Source organism: Gallinula chloropus (assembly GCF_964237585.1).
Source record: "Gallinula chloropus genome assembly, chromosome: 27".
In the NCBI taxonomy this organism is placed as follows: domain Eukaryota; kingdom Metazoa; phylum Chordata; class Aves; order Gruiformes; family Rallidae; genus Gallinula; species Gallinula chloropus.
This window is the reverse complement of record NC_140112.1, coordinates 3,553,422-3,569,587: the sequence shown is the minus strand read 5'-3', so window position 1 is coordinate 3,569,587 and position 16,166 is coordinate 3,553,422. Positions and strand designations below refer to the sequence as shown.

Below are 16,166 nucleotides of genomic sequence, written 5' to 3'. Positions count from 1 at the left end.
CCTGGTGCCATCACGGTCACTTCTCTGCAGTCTCCTTGGGCAGCCTGTGCCGATGGTGAGGCTGCCTGGAAAACTCCCCAAGAAACATTGCTGATTTCATGTGGGATTTCACATGAAATGCAGTGTGAAGCACGAACGTGACTGCACAATGAGGAACTGGCTGCTTAGCAGAGGGGGCATGAAGCAGGTTTCCGATTCCTCTGGCGGTGTGAAGGTTCCTGCCCCTCGCTGTACGCAGAACTGGCTGTTCCTGGCAACTGGAAAACTGCTCTGGCATAAGCAAGACACAACTTGCATTTGTGCATAATTCTCCAAGGCACAGTTATGCAAATAGGTTGTAAAGCAGCAGTGACTCCAGAAAAATGGAGTTCAGTTGAGTGTTGCTGCCGGATGGGCTCTCCACTAAAGGTTATGTTAACCCTTTATCTCCTGCCAGCGGAGCCGGGTGTCTCCGAGTCGCTGCTTCTGCTGCTGCCCTTTCTGACTGCTGCAAAGAGGGGAAAACATGGATGGGACTTGGAAAAGTATGTTGGAGAGACTGTGCGGTTAGTGGGTGCTTAGTTGACAGGGGTTTAGTATGTGACATTATTTCCACTGTGATCAAAACAGGGTAATGAAAAGGCACGTTACGGGGCGATGGGGAGAGGAGGGAAATGCTTCTCGTACGCGCAGCTCGGCTGATGGATCTTTGCTCTTCTGTGGGCAGTAAAATTACATTTAATACATGATGGTGATACTGAAACAGTTTGGAAGAAGCATAATTAAGTGCGTGCTCTTTGTGGCATTGATCTTTGTGAGTGGTTTGGGCCAGTTCCATCAGCAGTCCCTAACAGCCTTCCCAGCAGCGTATCGCGGCGCTGAAATGTGGACGTCCCCTGAGGTTTGCCTGGGTGGGCCAGTTCAGACCCCACTCATCACAGCTCTTCAGTCTCTGTTCAGTGAGGTTTGACCCAGATGTGTGGTTTACAGTAGCAGCATTTCTAAATGTCCATGGCTGCACCTCTTTTGTTAACTCGGGCTGCTTTGGGGGTACTGCACAGTGTCTGACATCTGCCTGCGCCGTCAGGGTGTGCGCATGTTCCAGAGCCCTTGGGAGAGGGTGTGAAAGGCATCTTCTGCACCTGGTCTTGGAAGCTGAAGAGAAAATGTGACCCTTGTGTACTGTCCCCTTCCCCACCCCAGGGCAAGTTGCAGTCCAAAAAGCTGGAAGCTGGAGTTAAATGGCAATTATATGTCCTAACTTAGTATACTGATTTCTGATGTGCAAAGAAACACCTGGTAAACTATGTTCCATTTTTTCAGGTTTTCAGGATGAATCTGGAAAAACTCAGCAAACCAGAACTACTGACGCTGTTTAGCATTCTTGAGGGAGAATTAGAAGCAAGAGATCTTGTCATAGAAGCCCTAAAGGTATGTTGTGAGTACCGCGATAAGAGACAAAAATGACAACAGTGCTACTACAGGTTCTGCAAAGCACCTCACCCAGCGTGAAGTTCAGAGGCAAAGATTTATTACCAGTTCAGAACCCCACCTTAATGTCAGCAGTGTTAGATAATAAATGCTGTGTATCGTTCTGCATCTTGGAATTCATTATTGAAAGCTGGCTGTGAGGAGTGTTTCAGCGTGGCGGTGCAGTGCTGTGTGTGTGCTCCCATCCTTTCTGAGAGAGGAGTGAGTGGTGCTGCTGTCCTGAGGAATGGAAAAGCTCTGTCAGGCTCCCTTTGCTGGTTTTGTCCTCCTGTAGTAAGGAGGCCTTCTTCAAGGAGAAACTCCTCACCAGGAGGGATCGCAGGTTAGTCTGCCCAAGAATAGCGAGGCACCAGGAAGGGAGCATCCCTGGTGCTGTGTGGTACAGAGCCAAGTGGAAAGGGTCGGTTTTTGAAGAGGTGAGTTGTGTCAGGGTTGGACATTGCTGGCTTTTCCCAGCTGACCTGTCACTGCTCCTGATGTTCAACCTTCCAGCTCTTGCAGAAGAGGAATGGCAGCCAGCAGGCCTGAGTGCTGTGGGGACTTGGCTTCCTAGCCTCAGCTTCTGTAGTGCAATTCCAAACCCAGACACCTTTGGGGGATGGAGGGACATCCTCCTCCAAAACCTCCAGGATACCTATGTGTTTGTTGTTCACTGCTTCTGCATTTAGGCAACCTTCTGACTTGGGAGGAATGTTGCTACCCTCTCAAGCCCCCTCAGGCTCAGCCCTGCAAACCCCCTGCCCTTGTCCTGTGTGTCCAGGACGTGTTGCCCAGACAAGCATCACTCTGGTGCCAGAGGTGTGTGCTGGAGCGCAGGGCAGCGACAGGAAGGAACCAGCAGCTCTGCTCCAGAGGCTTTTTATCATGCACCATCCAATGGCATAACACAATGATCTCTCCTGTTGAAATTTAACCTGCAGTTCCTCTTGCATGAGGAGATTAATAGGGTTAAAATGCACTTTGACATAATTCGTTAAGTACTCATAACTGAGAAGAAATTAAATGAAATTGTAACCTATACTTGATAATTACACGGTGTGAAGGACCAGCTAATCAAAGGGCAGTGCTTTTTCCCCTTCCTCTGAGGCACACACCGTAGTGTTTCATCTGAAGAAGGGGAGGAAGCTCAAGGCAGCAGGAAAAGGGCAGCAGGAGCTTCGAACTGGAGCTGGCTCCAGCTGCCTGCAGCCCACGGGAAGATGCAGCTCCCTTCCCAAACCATCCCGTGCCACAGCAAGCAGCCAGATGCTGTGGGTCTCCAGCAGTGCTGTCCCTCAGCTCCAAAAGCCACAGTTAGCAGTGCTGCAGCCTGGGTCCAGCTTCCTGCTGGCAGAAGCCTGTGCTGCCCTTTGGACACATGAAGGGGAAACAAGGCAGGTAACTACTCTAGGGGGGGACAGTTTAGGGGCAGAAAACTCCCACCTTTGCTTCATCTGTGTATTTGGAATTTGCAGTTGGAGAAGTTCTGGCTTTATTGTGCTTTCTCTTTTGTTTACTGATAGTTGCTGTGGCAACAGCTTTGCTGTGCTTCACCAGCTGGAAGAGTTTTATTGTGTGTGGCTGTAACTAACGGAAAACCCACTTTGTTAGTCTGTGTTCTCACGTTTGGATGCAGCTAAAAATGCTGCCCAAAAGAAAAAGCCTTCCAAGGCTGAGTTAAAGAGTGAAGCCCTGAGAGTGTCAGGTTTGCCTTGCACGAGAAGTTGGGAAGTTGAGCTGCAGCTTGTGGGGAGGGGGGATCAAACCGTCCGGGGCCAGTGGCTGCCTTGGCTGCTCCACACAGGGACCGTGGGGTTGTGGGATGGCTCCAACAGCAGCACAGGCAGCACGTGCTGCCTCTGCAGTCAGGTTTCTTCCAGGCATGATGGGTTTGTTACATGCCCACGTGTTGGACAGAGGTGGAGTGGAACCTGGATGTGGTTTGATGATTGCACAACCCTGTGCACCAGCAGTGTTTTCCTGCAGCAGTCACATTACACACAGAGATGTCAGTGGTTAAAATCAGAGGTTTATCTGCCTGCTTACTTCCCAGAGAAAGGAAAGTGCCTTTTCCCTCATGGGCTGACTTGGCTTCTAATTCAGACTGAGATGCTGCTGAGCTCTGGACGTCTGAGGCAGACCCTGTGGCAGGTTGCAGGGAAGAACGGGCACTTGCGGAGACAAGGAGCACCTTAACTTGTCAGCTTGTAATTTGATTACAGCACAGCCTGCAATAATTGGTACTGCTGCACGCTTGGAGAAGAGCATTTAGCATCTGGCAGCTAGCAGAGAGAGTCCATGCATGCAGATGACAAAGCCTAAAATAGTCTTCCTCTCCCTGTGGCATGGGGCCGCTGGCTGCCTGGCGCTGCCTTGGGTCTCGCTGTGCCCAAAGGGAGCCTGGCTTCAGGGCTGCCTGCTGAACTCACCCCTTCACTTTCCTCTCCCCAAACCTTCCCCTCTGCCACGCTGCTGGGTGTGCAGCACCCTGCTCTGTGTGCTGGGGAAGGGGCTCAACCCTGCAGTGGGATGTCCAGGGCTCCAGTGCAGGCTGGAAGGAGCAGTTGTTAGGTCACCTCTAATCGATGCCTCTGCCGTGTTAGGACTTGTCCTTGCTGACTTCCTCCCTTGCTGTTTGTTTTTCTGTGGTTGGCTGTTGTGCTCTGTCTTTAATTGCCCAGTGGGTGCTTACATGGGGACCCCCAGCTCTCCCAACACGTTTGCAGCCAGCCTGGACTGGACTTGTGAGACCTGTTTCAAATCACCGTGTTCCTCAGCTTCAAACACGAGGTACCAGTATAAAGGATTCAGGGAGCAGTTCCACTGCAGCCAACACACTCTTTCCCAGAACTTCAGTTTGCTTCCTCTATTTTAAACCCTCTTTGGAAAACAAGCTGGGTTGTTGGTTTTTTTTTTTTTTTGGCCTGAAAGTGGCTTCCTGTCCAGTACATAAATCTCAGTGTCCTCCACAGAACAGACCTTAAGTCTCACTTCTTATTGTGCTCCTTCTCCTGTAGTTACAGGGATATTTAAATCATCCCCGACGCCAGATGCTGTCAGAGAGTTGCATAATCCCGAGGGCGGGATTACCACTGGGGGAAGCACAGGTTGGGTTTGGGAAGCAGCACACCCTGCCTGGAGACTGCCGTGTTTACCAGGGCTGCATCCCTGCCTTGGAGCACTCTGTTCCTGCCCTCCTTTAGCCCGGAGCTCACCAGGCGTTGGGGATGGAGCTCAGTTGGCTTTTGGAGAACAGGAAGCAGCTCCCTGACTTAGTCCCTCATGTTAGTGAGGCTGTAGGCAGCCTGTGCTGGGATAGAAGCTATCTATTTTGAGTTAATGAGAGGGAGCTGCTCTGCCTTGCCTTGCTCCTGGATGTGGTGATTCACTCTCCAAGCAATGTTAATGCAGGGCAAGCTGAAGCGCTCGGTTCTTTGTCAGTGGGTTTGGAAATTTAAGTTCTATGCAGCCTCAAAAACTGCAAGTCTGCCTCTTGCTTAAATAGGGGAAAAAGTTTAGTAATATAAAACCTTGGTGGAGGTGCCAGTAAATCTTCCACAGATGGGGCAAAGTGAGCATTTGCATCACTCACGAAGCACCCTGGACCCAGCCGTGTTGCCCTGGGCGCTGTCCTGCTGGGAGACAGGCTTCTCATCAGCTTCTCCTGCAACTCTGGGGAATCTGCTTCTCCTTTCCTGCTCAGAGTGGTGGGGTTTGCCTGCTACCTTCTGAAAGACTGGTCCTGGCCCGCAGCTGGGTCCTGAGCTCCAGCTCTGTGTTTCAGCCGTCAGACTCTCAGGCTCCCTGCGTTACGGTGCCCGAAGCGCAGGTCCCGAGCACGATGCAGTGCCCAGGGCATCGTCCTGAGCGTGCTGGGACCTGGCACAGCCAAGCCCAGTGGGGTTTGTACTGTTCCCTGCAGCCAAAGGATCCTGGGGAGAGAAGTGGCAGCTTTGTGCTGCTTGATGCTTCCCAAGAAATGCCTTATGTTTCCCGAAGCTGACACCAGGTCTCAGAGCAGATCTGGGGAGCTCTTGTTTATCTGGCTTGGTCGCTTGATGGCAATTAAGACAGAGAGGGTATTTGAGCAGTGTAACTTGTGCTGTTTGGAGCTGTGCTGGGCATTGCTTCAGAGCTGGAGGAAGACTGGGAATCCCACTCCAGCATTTTGACATTTATTTTCGTGCAGAGCCACTGGTCCCCACCCCCATTTCCCTTTTCTCTGTCAGCAATTGCCATGACCTCAGCTTGTCTTTATTCCCAATATTTGTCTCTGGGGAAGAGAAGCTAATAAGGAAGTTCAAGGCAGTAAGAAGCTATTTAAAGATTATACCAGTCTCTGCAGCATGAAGGAGGAACTTCTGTGCGAGTTACTGCTGGAGAACTGCGAGCGCAGTAGCTGCAGCTCATTAACAGTGTTTGTGTTGTGCTGAGGGTTAAAACCCAAACGCTGACATTACAGGCAAGACTGATACTCCACTTTGTGTCCAAAAAAATACTTGAAACAAGTCTTGGAAATCCCCGTTCAATGTTCCAGTAAAACAAGCTGTAAAGGCAGAGAGAAAATGCTGTCTCATAAACAAGATTTCAGTGAAAGGAAATCTTTTATTTAAAAAAAAAAAGAAATAAAATGACACAGATTATGGGAAACAGTCGTCCCCAGACAGTCTAGGAATCCCAAAAGGAAGCAGAAGCTTTTCCCTAACAGTGTGAGGGCTTTGCCTTGCCAACCCACTCTGGAAGCACCACTTCAGATGTGTCCGATGGATGCTGCTTCTGCTCCCCACAATCCCAGCTCCCTTCCACCCAGACAGCAGAGCCCAGTTGCCCTAACTGGGAGCTGAAAGCCAACCAGTTTGAGGTGAGACCCCTTCCACACATGCCTGCTGTCCCGATGCTCAGGGGGGGTTTGTGAGAGCAGTTACCCCATAGCTGCTTCCCTTTAAGAGCAGCCCCAGCTCAAGTGTTACCTTATTCCAGCTGGGGCAGGGCAGTTTCGGGTCTGCAGATCCAGTGGCTGTTGGAGTTGGAATGTTTGGATCAGGAATCCCTGGGTCTGCTGTTGGAGCTGGTACTGATGGAGGTACTAAAGGGAAACATCTCCTTGCAGAAGATAGAGCTTTATTTCAAAGTGTGGTTGATACTGTTGGAAGCTTGGGTGTCATCTCTGGGTTTCCAGATTAAATTTCCCAGTCCCAGGTTGACAATGCTTTCTGCAAACCTTATTTCCTCCTTGCTGAAGCTCGTTTTCCCAGGGATTTATGTGTTTTAATCAGTCGATACTGGGATCTAAGTTGATTTTTCCACTTTGGGCTCGCTCGTAGACTGTTTCTCTTCCATCATCAAGTTGCTTCTGCTTTGAAAATTGAACAAAAACTGTCTTTATGGCTGAATTTCAGTTCAGACAGGAGGGAACCAGAACTGCTGCGGGTGTTCCTCTGAGATGTCCGGCGATAGAGGCTGGGCTGCAGAGCTGCCTCGGTGAGAGCTGTGTGCCTGATGCTGGCCACAGCTCCATGCTGGTGTGAAAGAACCCGTGCAAGTGAGGGCACTGGTGTGTCTTTGGGAGAGGTGTCCTGATTACCTCAGTGAGCAGTGGCTGCTGGGTGGGACCTGTGGCACGGGGGTGTCCTGGCAGCAGCCCCAAAAGCCCAAGTTCACGTTTCCAAGTGCCAAAGTACTGGGTTTGTTTTTGTAAACTGGACTTGGTCGGAGTAGGATGACCTGTTAAGACACTTCCTAGTCTAGACAACTTTAATTAAATGTTTATACTCTGCTGGCTACTAAAGAATAATAGCTGGACTTGAGAAAGCTATTAATGTTGTGATAGTCTCATCTGCTTGTCATGCTAGTTCAGGAAAACACTTAATTGCTCACAGTAGCAAGGAAGAACTTCTTGTTCTTTCCCAGACAGGAAATAAACCACCCTCTAAATTCAGCAGCGTTCAGAGCCCGATGCTGTGAGGACCAGAGGGCAGCACAGCTCCTGGTGTGCCTTCAGTACCTGCAGAAAGCCAGAGGTTACAGGTAGTGGGTGGGACTTTCACCCCCATTTGCTAAGCTTTTCTGGGAAAGAAGTTGCCCAGGAGTGAGCTTTCCAAAGCCCCCACCGTTTGCTTCCCCTGCTGAAGCACCAGTGCCCTTCTGAAGGGCTTCTCTGCGTTCGTGTGGCTGCAGAGCAACCAGCACCAGCGTGGGCTGGGTTTGAGGGGGGAGCAGCTCATCTGCCTCAGGAGTTAGGCCAGCTGGATGAATGTCCCCATTTGTATTTACAGACTGTTTAGTGCTTGAGTCACTTAGAAATTCCCAACACACTTACAGTGAGGTTTGGTTGAGTCATTTTGGTAAATTCTTCAGAACTGCAGAGTCCCTGTCCCTGAGAAAGAAACCCAACCAAGCACAACCGCCTCTGGTTTCCCCTGTGATTCAAGGAGCCAGGGACAGGTCGGTGTCCAGGGCTGCCCTCCCATTTCCAGGGCTGATCTTTTCCTTCCTCTTCTGCTTTTTTATGTAAAGTTAGAACAATATCTCAAGCTCTGATCAAAGGTATGCACTGTTCCTGGTGGGAATTGCTGATAAAGAGGGAGGGGTGTTTGTGAGGGTGAGCTGTTCCTCTGTGTTTACAGCAGGCATTAAAACACACTGCCAAAGGGTGTCATGGGACTAATGTCCCCAACTGGGTTTGGGCATGGAGAGGAACTGAAAGGAAAAGTATTGTGCTTTGGCTTTTAGTGCCTCTTGTCAAGGCCACACATGGGCCTCTCCCTTTGAGAGCAGAGACTGACTTTTATTCCTTTTTCTGTGCTAATCACATGGATGCAGAACACAGGGGGGGAGCAGCTGATCTCAGCAGTGTTTGAGCAGAGTGAAGCTCTGTTGTTTGCTTCCCTGTGTATCTGTACAGCTGGGTCACAGCAGCCTGCTGCTGTGGTGTCTGTGTGGCAGGAGCATCGCTGTCCGTGCTCAAGGGAGTGTTGGTGTTTTCAGTGCTTTACTGGGACATCAGCACCTGGCTAATTCCAGCACATCATCCTGGCTCTCACCCCGGAGAGGGGCAGTGTAGGTGGGCACAGGTAGCAGCCACAGAGCAGCACCCGCCTGGCCTCACTGAGAACACGCCTGTGCGGAACGGTCAGGCAGCACTTACTCCAGAAGAGTAAAGGATGAGTTGTTTGGGGAGGGCTGGTTACCATGGCTGTAACGAGTGGAGAAGAACCAAGAGCAGTCCTCAGATTTGAGAGGCGTTCTGTGCTGGCAGGCTGCGTCAGCGCTGCTGTGCGGGATCGCGCTGTCAGCGATGTGTGCCGGAGCGAAACGCCGCCACGGGCCTTTCACAGACACTGACCCTGTATCCAGTTCTGTCACAATCAGTGACTAAGCTTCCCAGAGCCAAGATAGATCAGTGCTGAGTACTCCCTAATCTAGGTCTGTTCTCCCTCTTGCATCTTCTGTTGTGTGGGTATCTGTTTTCATGTGGCTTCCTCTCCTGTGGTGGTAAACATATAGATAACATTGTACTATCTGTGTATTTATGGATCTGTTTTGCTTTTAGAACTTCTCATTCAGTAGGATAAAGCTGCTGGTATCCCACTGCACAGGTTGCCAGCTGGAGTGGCTGGTCCAAGGCACTGTAAACGTAGAGCCTACGACGTGTGAGTGTCCTTGGTTCTTAAACACCACCAAAGGAAACCTCAGCGTTCCAATCTCACTTCTTGAGAAACTAAACTTTGTTTAGTCTGGATGAGAATATTAAGACTTTTATTAACAGCTTGCAGATTTATAGGCTACTGTGAGAACATAAACTCTTCAGTTGCTCAACATGAGATTGTTTGATGGTGAAATAGCCAAGACAACCACCCAGCTGCTGTTCCATCAGTGCAGCAGCGAGTGATGCTGTCCCTTGCTGAGCGAGCAGTGGTACTTCAGCAGGTGGCTGTGGTGTGAGGGTGCCAGCAGGCTGGATGTGCTGTGGAGGTGCTGTGTTCTTCAGCAAGTCTTTCCTTTGTTTCCCCTTTGTTTGGGGCCACTTCATTTAAAGATGGTTCAAGTTGGGGGTGGTGAGGCGATAATTGAGCACGTGCCTCGTGGAACCTCCCACTTGCTTTTCGAGCTGCCAGTCAGTGGTACTTGCTGTGCCCCAGCTGTGGCAATGCAAGTGTGTTTCATGAGGCTTTCCAAGACTGGAGGATGCTCTGTGGAGAGAGGCAGCTGCCAGGGCTGGCAGTGAAGGGCAGCATCCAGCTGCACGGCGCTGAGCACCCTGTAAGAGCCGGCTTCACTTGCCTCTGATCTGTCTAGGTTTCATTGTCTTTGTTACTGGGAGACCATCAACTTTTGCCCATTTTAAATGTATTAACGAGTACTTTTATAAGCTTGGAGCCTAGTGGAAACCTTACACACTAATAGCTTAAAAATCCCTTCTGATGGCAGCAGCATTGTTGTCCTTGCTGTGCATTATCTTTCCACAGTCATAACCTGACCAGTGCTAGAGGATACTGTGTGTGTAACAGTGTGTCTCCCCCAAAGTGGCACAGAGCAGAAGGGCTTTGGAGGTCCCACGGATGGTGCTGCCCTTCAGCAGGTAGACCCTTCACTGGTTTGTCATAGGAATTGCTGTCTCTGCCATGTCTATGAAGCAAGCACCTCTCACTTGCCACCCTTGTGTCTTCTCCTGTCCCAATACTCTTACAGCAGATGACAGGATATGAATCAGGCTGTGTTAATATCTCTTTATCTCTAAGTGGAAAACTGAGGAAGAGGGGTATTAGCTGCAAGTTACTTTCTCTTTAGCTCCTTTTCTATTTTAAGTATGACATGCCAGTTTGTTTTTGTATTGCAGGCCCAGCACAGGGACACGTTCATTGAAGAACGCTATGGGAAGTACAACATCAGTGATCCCTTAATGGCTTTGCAGAGAGATTTTGAGACCCTGAAAGAGGGAAATCACGGTGAAAAGCAACCAGTATGCGCCAATCCCTTGTCTATTTTGAAAGTGGTGATGAAACACTGCAAGAATATGCAGGAAAGAATGTTATCCCAGCTGGCTGCTGCGGAAAGCAGGCACAGAAAGGTAGGTTTGCTTCGAGTAAGATGTGCAGAAGTCAACAGTTGCATTACATGTTAACTTCAGCCAAAACACCTAAATGCCTTGAGTTCTGGGAACTGAAAGGACCTGGCACCTTTCTTTCAGCTTCACTTGGTGCAATGCAGCTGGTAAGCTTATTAATTCATTGTAATTCTGAAATTTGGAATACAGGCAAGGTGGCTTTGCTAGGACACAGAAAAAGGAGGTAGCTTCTTCACAGCTGGAGGGAGAGAGAGCTAGTGCTTCCCAAAGTGCAAGGAAGGACTCCTGGAAGATTGACTTCTCAGCAGACATATCCCTATTCTACTTGTTCTCAGTGCTTATTGAGGAGCTGGTACCAGGCACTTAATGGGAGTGCATCTTCTGTGCTTTCCTAAGAAAGAATGGGGTGACCAGAGCTATTTTCCATGCTATTTGGGCTCCTTGATCACGTGCCTATTATTCTTCATATGGAGCTTTAACATACAGTGACATGAATGAAGCTTTTGGTCCACATGTCCCACAGTCTTTCCCCAGAGGTTTGCTCAGAGGGCTGAGGGTGGGCAGCTGGAGGTACCTTCAGCTTTCAGATGTCCTGTAAATCCCTGGAACTAACAGCAAGGCTGTGTGCTTCACTTCTCAGCCAAGCCTCTGGCTAAATTGAGCTTTTGCAGTGAGATGGCTATCGCCCTTCTCCTGTCCTTCCTGTCTCCTCTGAAAAGGTTCCTTGTGTACTTCAAGGCATTTAGGCATTGTTTTGAAGCTTAAATGTCAGGAAGACTGCTAAATTCATGGTGAGCATGTGTTGGGAGAGCCTCCTGTTTTGGTGGTGAGACGCAGCAGAGCCTCTGGGGAGGTTTATTCTGGCGTTTTCCTTGAGTTAATAGAATTTCAATTATTCATGTAATTCAGTGCTAAGGATGAAGGAGCTCCTTAGCTGGGTCCTTATGGCAAGCAGCTTTATTTCAAGAGCTCATCTTGTTCTTAAGTGGGAGAACAAATTAATGTTCTTTAAAATAAACTTAGCACTGCAGTCCTCAGATCCCCTGCAAGGCACTTGGGGAGAAGCCTGTGTGCGTGTCGCTGCGGGAGCCCAGCGAGGATCCTCTTGGAACGGGGCTCTGGGGTGCTGCCCCTCTCCTGCTGGGCTGCAGCCATGGTCCTGCCAGGAAGGTCTGATGAGGGCAGGACACTGTCAGCTTCTTGTGGAAAAGCAGGCAATTTAGCTAATTAATACTCAAATGAAGGTCCCTCCAGGGTGAGGTGTCCCTAACTTCTGTCACAAACTGACTCAACTACCCCAAATAGTAACATCATATTGCAGCTTGTCCAAAAGCTGCTTTTAGGTGGCTCTGAGTGGCATTGGGGTGTCTGAGGCTGCAGAGAGCTCTCTCCTCTCTGGCATCGCTTGGCTTTGGACTGTGTGTGAAGGCACCGGTCTCTCCCAGTGTGCCTGGGCACAGGAGTGATGGGTGTCTGTTCTGCAGGTGATACTGGACCTGGAGGAAGAGAGGCAGCGGCACGCCCAGGACACTGCGGAGGGGGATGATGTCACCTACATGCTGGAGAAGGAGCGGGAGCGGCTCACCCAGCAGGTATGGTGGTGATTGCCCAGCCCACGGAAAGCCAGGGCTCCTGGGCGGTCACCTTGGCCCTGATGTCTAATTGCACCTTCGTGCTGGAGGAGTAGCAGGGACCTCCCCCTGTGAGGTGTTGCCGTTTCCATATGAAAAACAACCTTAATTTCTCGGGGTGTTTGGCAGCTGAGCAGTCTGACAGATGTTAATAGGCAGTTGAGCGCCTTGAACTCTTACTTCAGCTTGAAATCTGAGCAATTCTCCAGAAAGGAGCTGCACTTAGGAATGACAGGGCCCTCTAGCACTCAGAATTCAGAATAAGTCACAAAAGATCTGGGGGAGTTACTCAGAGATGACAGTAAATATTTAAGCTACTGTTTTGTGGTACTGGAGCATGGCAGACTTTATTAACTATACATAACACATGAGATTTTAAAGTCTCAATGCCTTTAAAAGACAAACTGCCAAAGTAGGAAGAGAGGTGGAAGGATGCTTTGCTCCACATCTGTTCAGTCAGTGTGTGGCTGACTGGGTGTACATCTCACTGAATGCTGAATCTCATAGGTGATACAACTAGTAGTAGGTAATGATGCTTAGGTACATGCAGCCTGAGTCATGCAAGGCTGTCTTGCAGGTACCTGGGGCAAGAACCTTTCTCTTTGTCATTGCATTTTACTGAGGAACTTCTCCAAGACACAGAGTAACCCCATCTGCATTTGGGGCATTAGACCTCCTTCCCTTCCAGAAGGTCTGGCAGTTCCCTTACCATCCCTTTTGTTCTTATCTTCCAGTTGGAGTTTGAAAAATCCCAAGTGAAGAAGTTTGAGAAAGAACAAAAGAAGCTGTCGAGCCAGCTGGAGGAGGAGAGGGCCCGCCACAAGCAGCTGTCTTCCATGCTGGTAGTGGAGTGCAAGAAGGCCACTGCCAAAGCTGCTGAAGAGGGGCAGAAGACAGCAGAATTGAGCTTGAAGTTGGAGAAGGAGAAGAGTAAGGTGAGCAAGCTGGAAGAGGAGCTGGCGTCCAAGAAGAAGCGGGGTCTACAGATGGAAGCACAGGTAGAAAAGCAGCTCTCAGAGTTTGACATTGAAAGGGAACAGCTGAAAGCCAAGCTGAACAGAGAAGAAAACCGTACAAAAGCACTCAAAGAAGAGGTGGAATGTCTGAAGAAAGCCCTGAAGGAGCTGGAGGCCTCTTGCCAAGAGCACAGACCTGCCGAGCCTTTGCAGCCAAGCCCCTCAGTGATGTCCAGAGGTGTTGCAACTGATGGTCCTACGGTCAAGTCCGTGTCCTGCCAGACAGAGTGTCAGCAGGCAGACAGAGCAGCTCTTGCCAGCGCAAGCAAAGCTGTACACACCGTGCTGCCCAGCCCCACTACACCTACTCACTCCCATGCCAAAGCCAACGGGCACTGTGATACAGACGGGCAGGTGAGCAGTGAGCCACCGCAGGCACCCGCAGCCGAGAGCCCGGCTCAGAAGGAGAGGTCGGCTGTTGCAGCCCCAGAGAGCGCAGTGGAGAATGGAAGTTCCCCTGTGAGGACGGAGTCACCGGTGCATCTGATGTCCCAGCTCCCTTCCAGCGGGGTGTCCCTGTCTCCCAGCAGCACGGCTGCCTCCTCCCTAACACCCTCTCCCTGCTCCTCGCCGGTTCTGACGAAGCGCTTAGTGGGAGCTTCAGCAAGCAGCCCTGGCTACCAGTCCTCCTACCAGGTGGGGATCAACCAGCGTTTCCATGCAGCTCGGCACAAGTTCCAGTCCCAGGCTGAACAGGACCACCAGTGCAGCGGGCTGCAGAGCCCACCATCACGGGATTTGTCTCCTACTCTGGCAGACAACTCTGCGGCCAAGCAGCTGGCCCGCAACACGGTCACTCAGGTCCTTTCCCGGTTCACCAGCCAGCAGGGAGCTATTAAGCCCGTCTCCCCTAACAGCTCACCTTTTGGCACGGACTACCGAAACCTGGCAAACGCTGTGAGCCCCAAAAACGAATCCAGTCACTCTCCAAGCCCTGGCAAGGTTTCCAGCCCTCTAAGCCCTCTCTCTCCTGGAATTAAGTCGCCGACCATTCCTCGAGCGGAACGGGGGAACCCTCCGCCCATTCCTCCAAAGAAACCCGGCCTGGCTCAGTCCCCTGCTGCTCCTGCTCCACTCACCAAAACCTCTCCAGCCGCCTCGCTGGGTGCCCCCCTGGACGTGGCCAGCAGCTGCTCTAACAACACTGCCGTGTCAAACGGCAAAGACATTGAGATCCTCCTGCCAACCAGCAGCTAGTCTCCAGAAAATGTGAATGTGACATTCCATGGCTTAGCATCCTACAGCTAAGACACTGTTTTTCCACTCCATGTTATTTATTTCCATAGTAGCAGATTCTGTCTGTATAAAGCATTTAGTATATTTTGGTTTTTCCCCTTTTTTAATAGGTAGGAAAATATTTTTGTTTATGGAGAAACCTGAGCTCCAGCTCTACAGTAGCCTCAAAATGTCTCTTGGCAACAGTCAGATCATTAGAGATAACAAGATCCGTGACCACGTGGTGGGACCCGAGTATCAAACTCTAATGGGACTGAAAAGCTACTTTTAAATTATGCAGAAATAACTGTTGTGGACTTTTTACTCCAGATGAACATTTTCTAAGAAGTGCCTGAACTAAGCCTGCAATATGAATGTGATTCCCTGGGAAAGGCGAGGAGGGGGACCATCTGGCTGCAGAATTCTTCTGTGAGTCCTGACTGTTGAAACCAACACTGTTTTTTTTTTCTTTTTAATTCTTTATGTTTGCTACAGTAAGTTAGGGAATGTGCTACAAGTTCTGTAAGGTGCCCACCAGACTGAGGAGCACCCACGCCGTGTCCTTTAGGACGTCACTCCAGCTATTTGAGGAAGCACACGGAACTCTTGGGGTAAAATTTAGCTGTATCACAACCCAGATTACTTTCCTCTCAGTATTCACTGTCCATGTAGCTCTTTGCTTTCCTGTAGCACATCCTGCAGAGGTGCCCGTGTGTTTTCAGTGGCTTAACTCAGTTCCTGGTGCAGCACCCTGAATTTTCAAACTCTTCAAGCAGTCTACTGTTGTGTGTAGAACTTCTGAGAAAAGGATCTTGCTCTTACTTGACAAAGATCTCACTATTACTTGAAAAAAGATCACTGGTCCCTATGCTGCAGGTGTCTTGCAGACAGTAACGTGGGATCCTCTGCTATAAACAGAAGCAATAATTGTGTTCCTCCTCTGGATCAGTTGTGTCCAGCTGACCTGGACTTGACTCAGTAACGAGCTGTGGGATCTTGCTGCAGATACAGAACCAAATCATTGCTGTCACATGTAACAAGGTGTGGGTATGGGAGTTGTTCCACATGCTAAATACACACCATGTTAGGAGCATCTCTGTCTGCCCCTGACCTGCTGCCTCAGAGGAAGAACATGTGGGGATTCCTGGAGCTTAAAAGCAAAAAATCACTTAGAGAGGAACTGCCTGAGGTTGAGTCACTTGACAGCTGCGGGGCCGCGCTTGCGCAGAGCTCAGCTTCTCACTGCCAGGCGCTTCCTCCATCGTCCTTCTCAGCAGGGAATTAGGCAGAGCTCCTTCCAGCAGCATTTGTGGTTGGGAAGGTCCCCGTGGTAGCTCGCTGCCTGTGTGACCCAGCAGGTCCCCCTGGCTTTGGGCCGGGTTCTGCAGCTCCTGCGCTGCTTTGGGGTGGCTCTTGTCCCAGCCGACCCCGCTGCTCCCCACACACAGCCCCGGTGGGGATTTGGACTGGAACAGGAGGGGTTGCAGACCCTTCAGTAGCCTCACAACTCGTGTGATGTGCTGTTGCTCCTGGTCTGGGGCAGGCAGGGCCAGCTGGGGTGCCAAGGGGGCAGCGGCTCTTTCGGAAGCACGTTTCAAAGTGTTCACAGTGGCTTTTCCTCTTGGTGAGAGTAACTGCAAAATCTGATGGGCACGTGGATTTTGGGCCCTGTATCCCTTCCCAGTGAGAAGTGAGGCTCTTGTATACACTGCTTTAACGTGTTTCTTTGCTTTTACATTACTCTAAACGGTATTATCCCCTTTCCTTATCAATAGCTCGATAGAAAGA

General features: G+C 50.3%; 1 protein-coding gene across 1 annotated transcript; it reads left to right on the top strand.

Annotated features, from left to right (window-relative positions):
• Positions 1 to 1,038: 1,038 nt before the first annotated feature.
• CTTNBP2NL (CTTNBP2 N-terminal like) lies at positions 1,039 to 14,360 on the top strand (the record flags this gene model as incomplete). Its single annotated transcript, XM_084275767.1, has 4 exons — positions 1,039 to 1,410; positions 10,289 to 10,519; positions 12,001 to 12,108; positions 12,882 to 14,360. The coding sequence occupies exons 1-4, from the start codon at positions 1,312 to 1,314 to the stop codon at positions 14,358 to 14,360; spliced, it is 1,917 nt and encodes a 638-aa protein (XP_084131893.1). The 5' UTR covers positions 1,039 to 1,311.
• Positions 14,361 to 16,166: the final 1,806 nt, after the last annotated feature.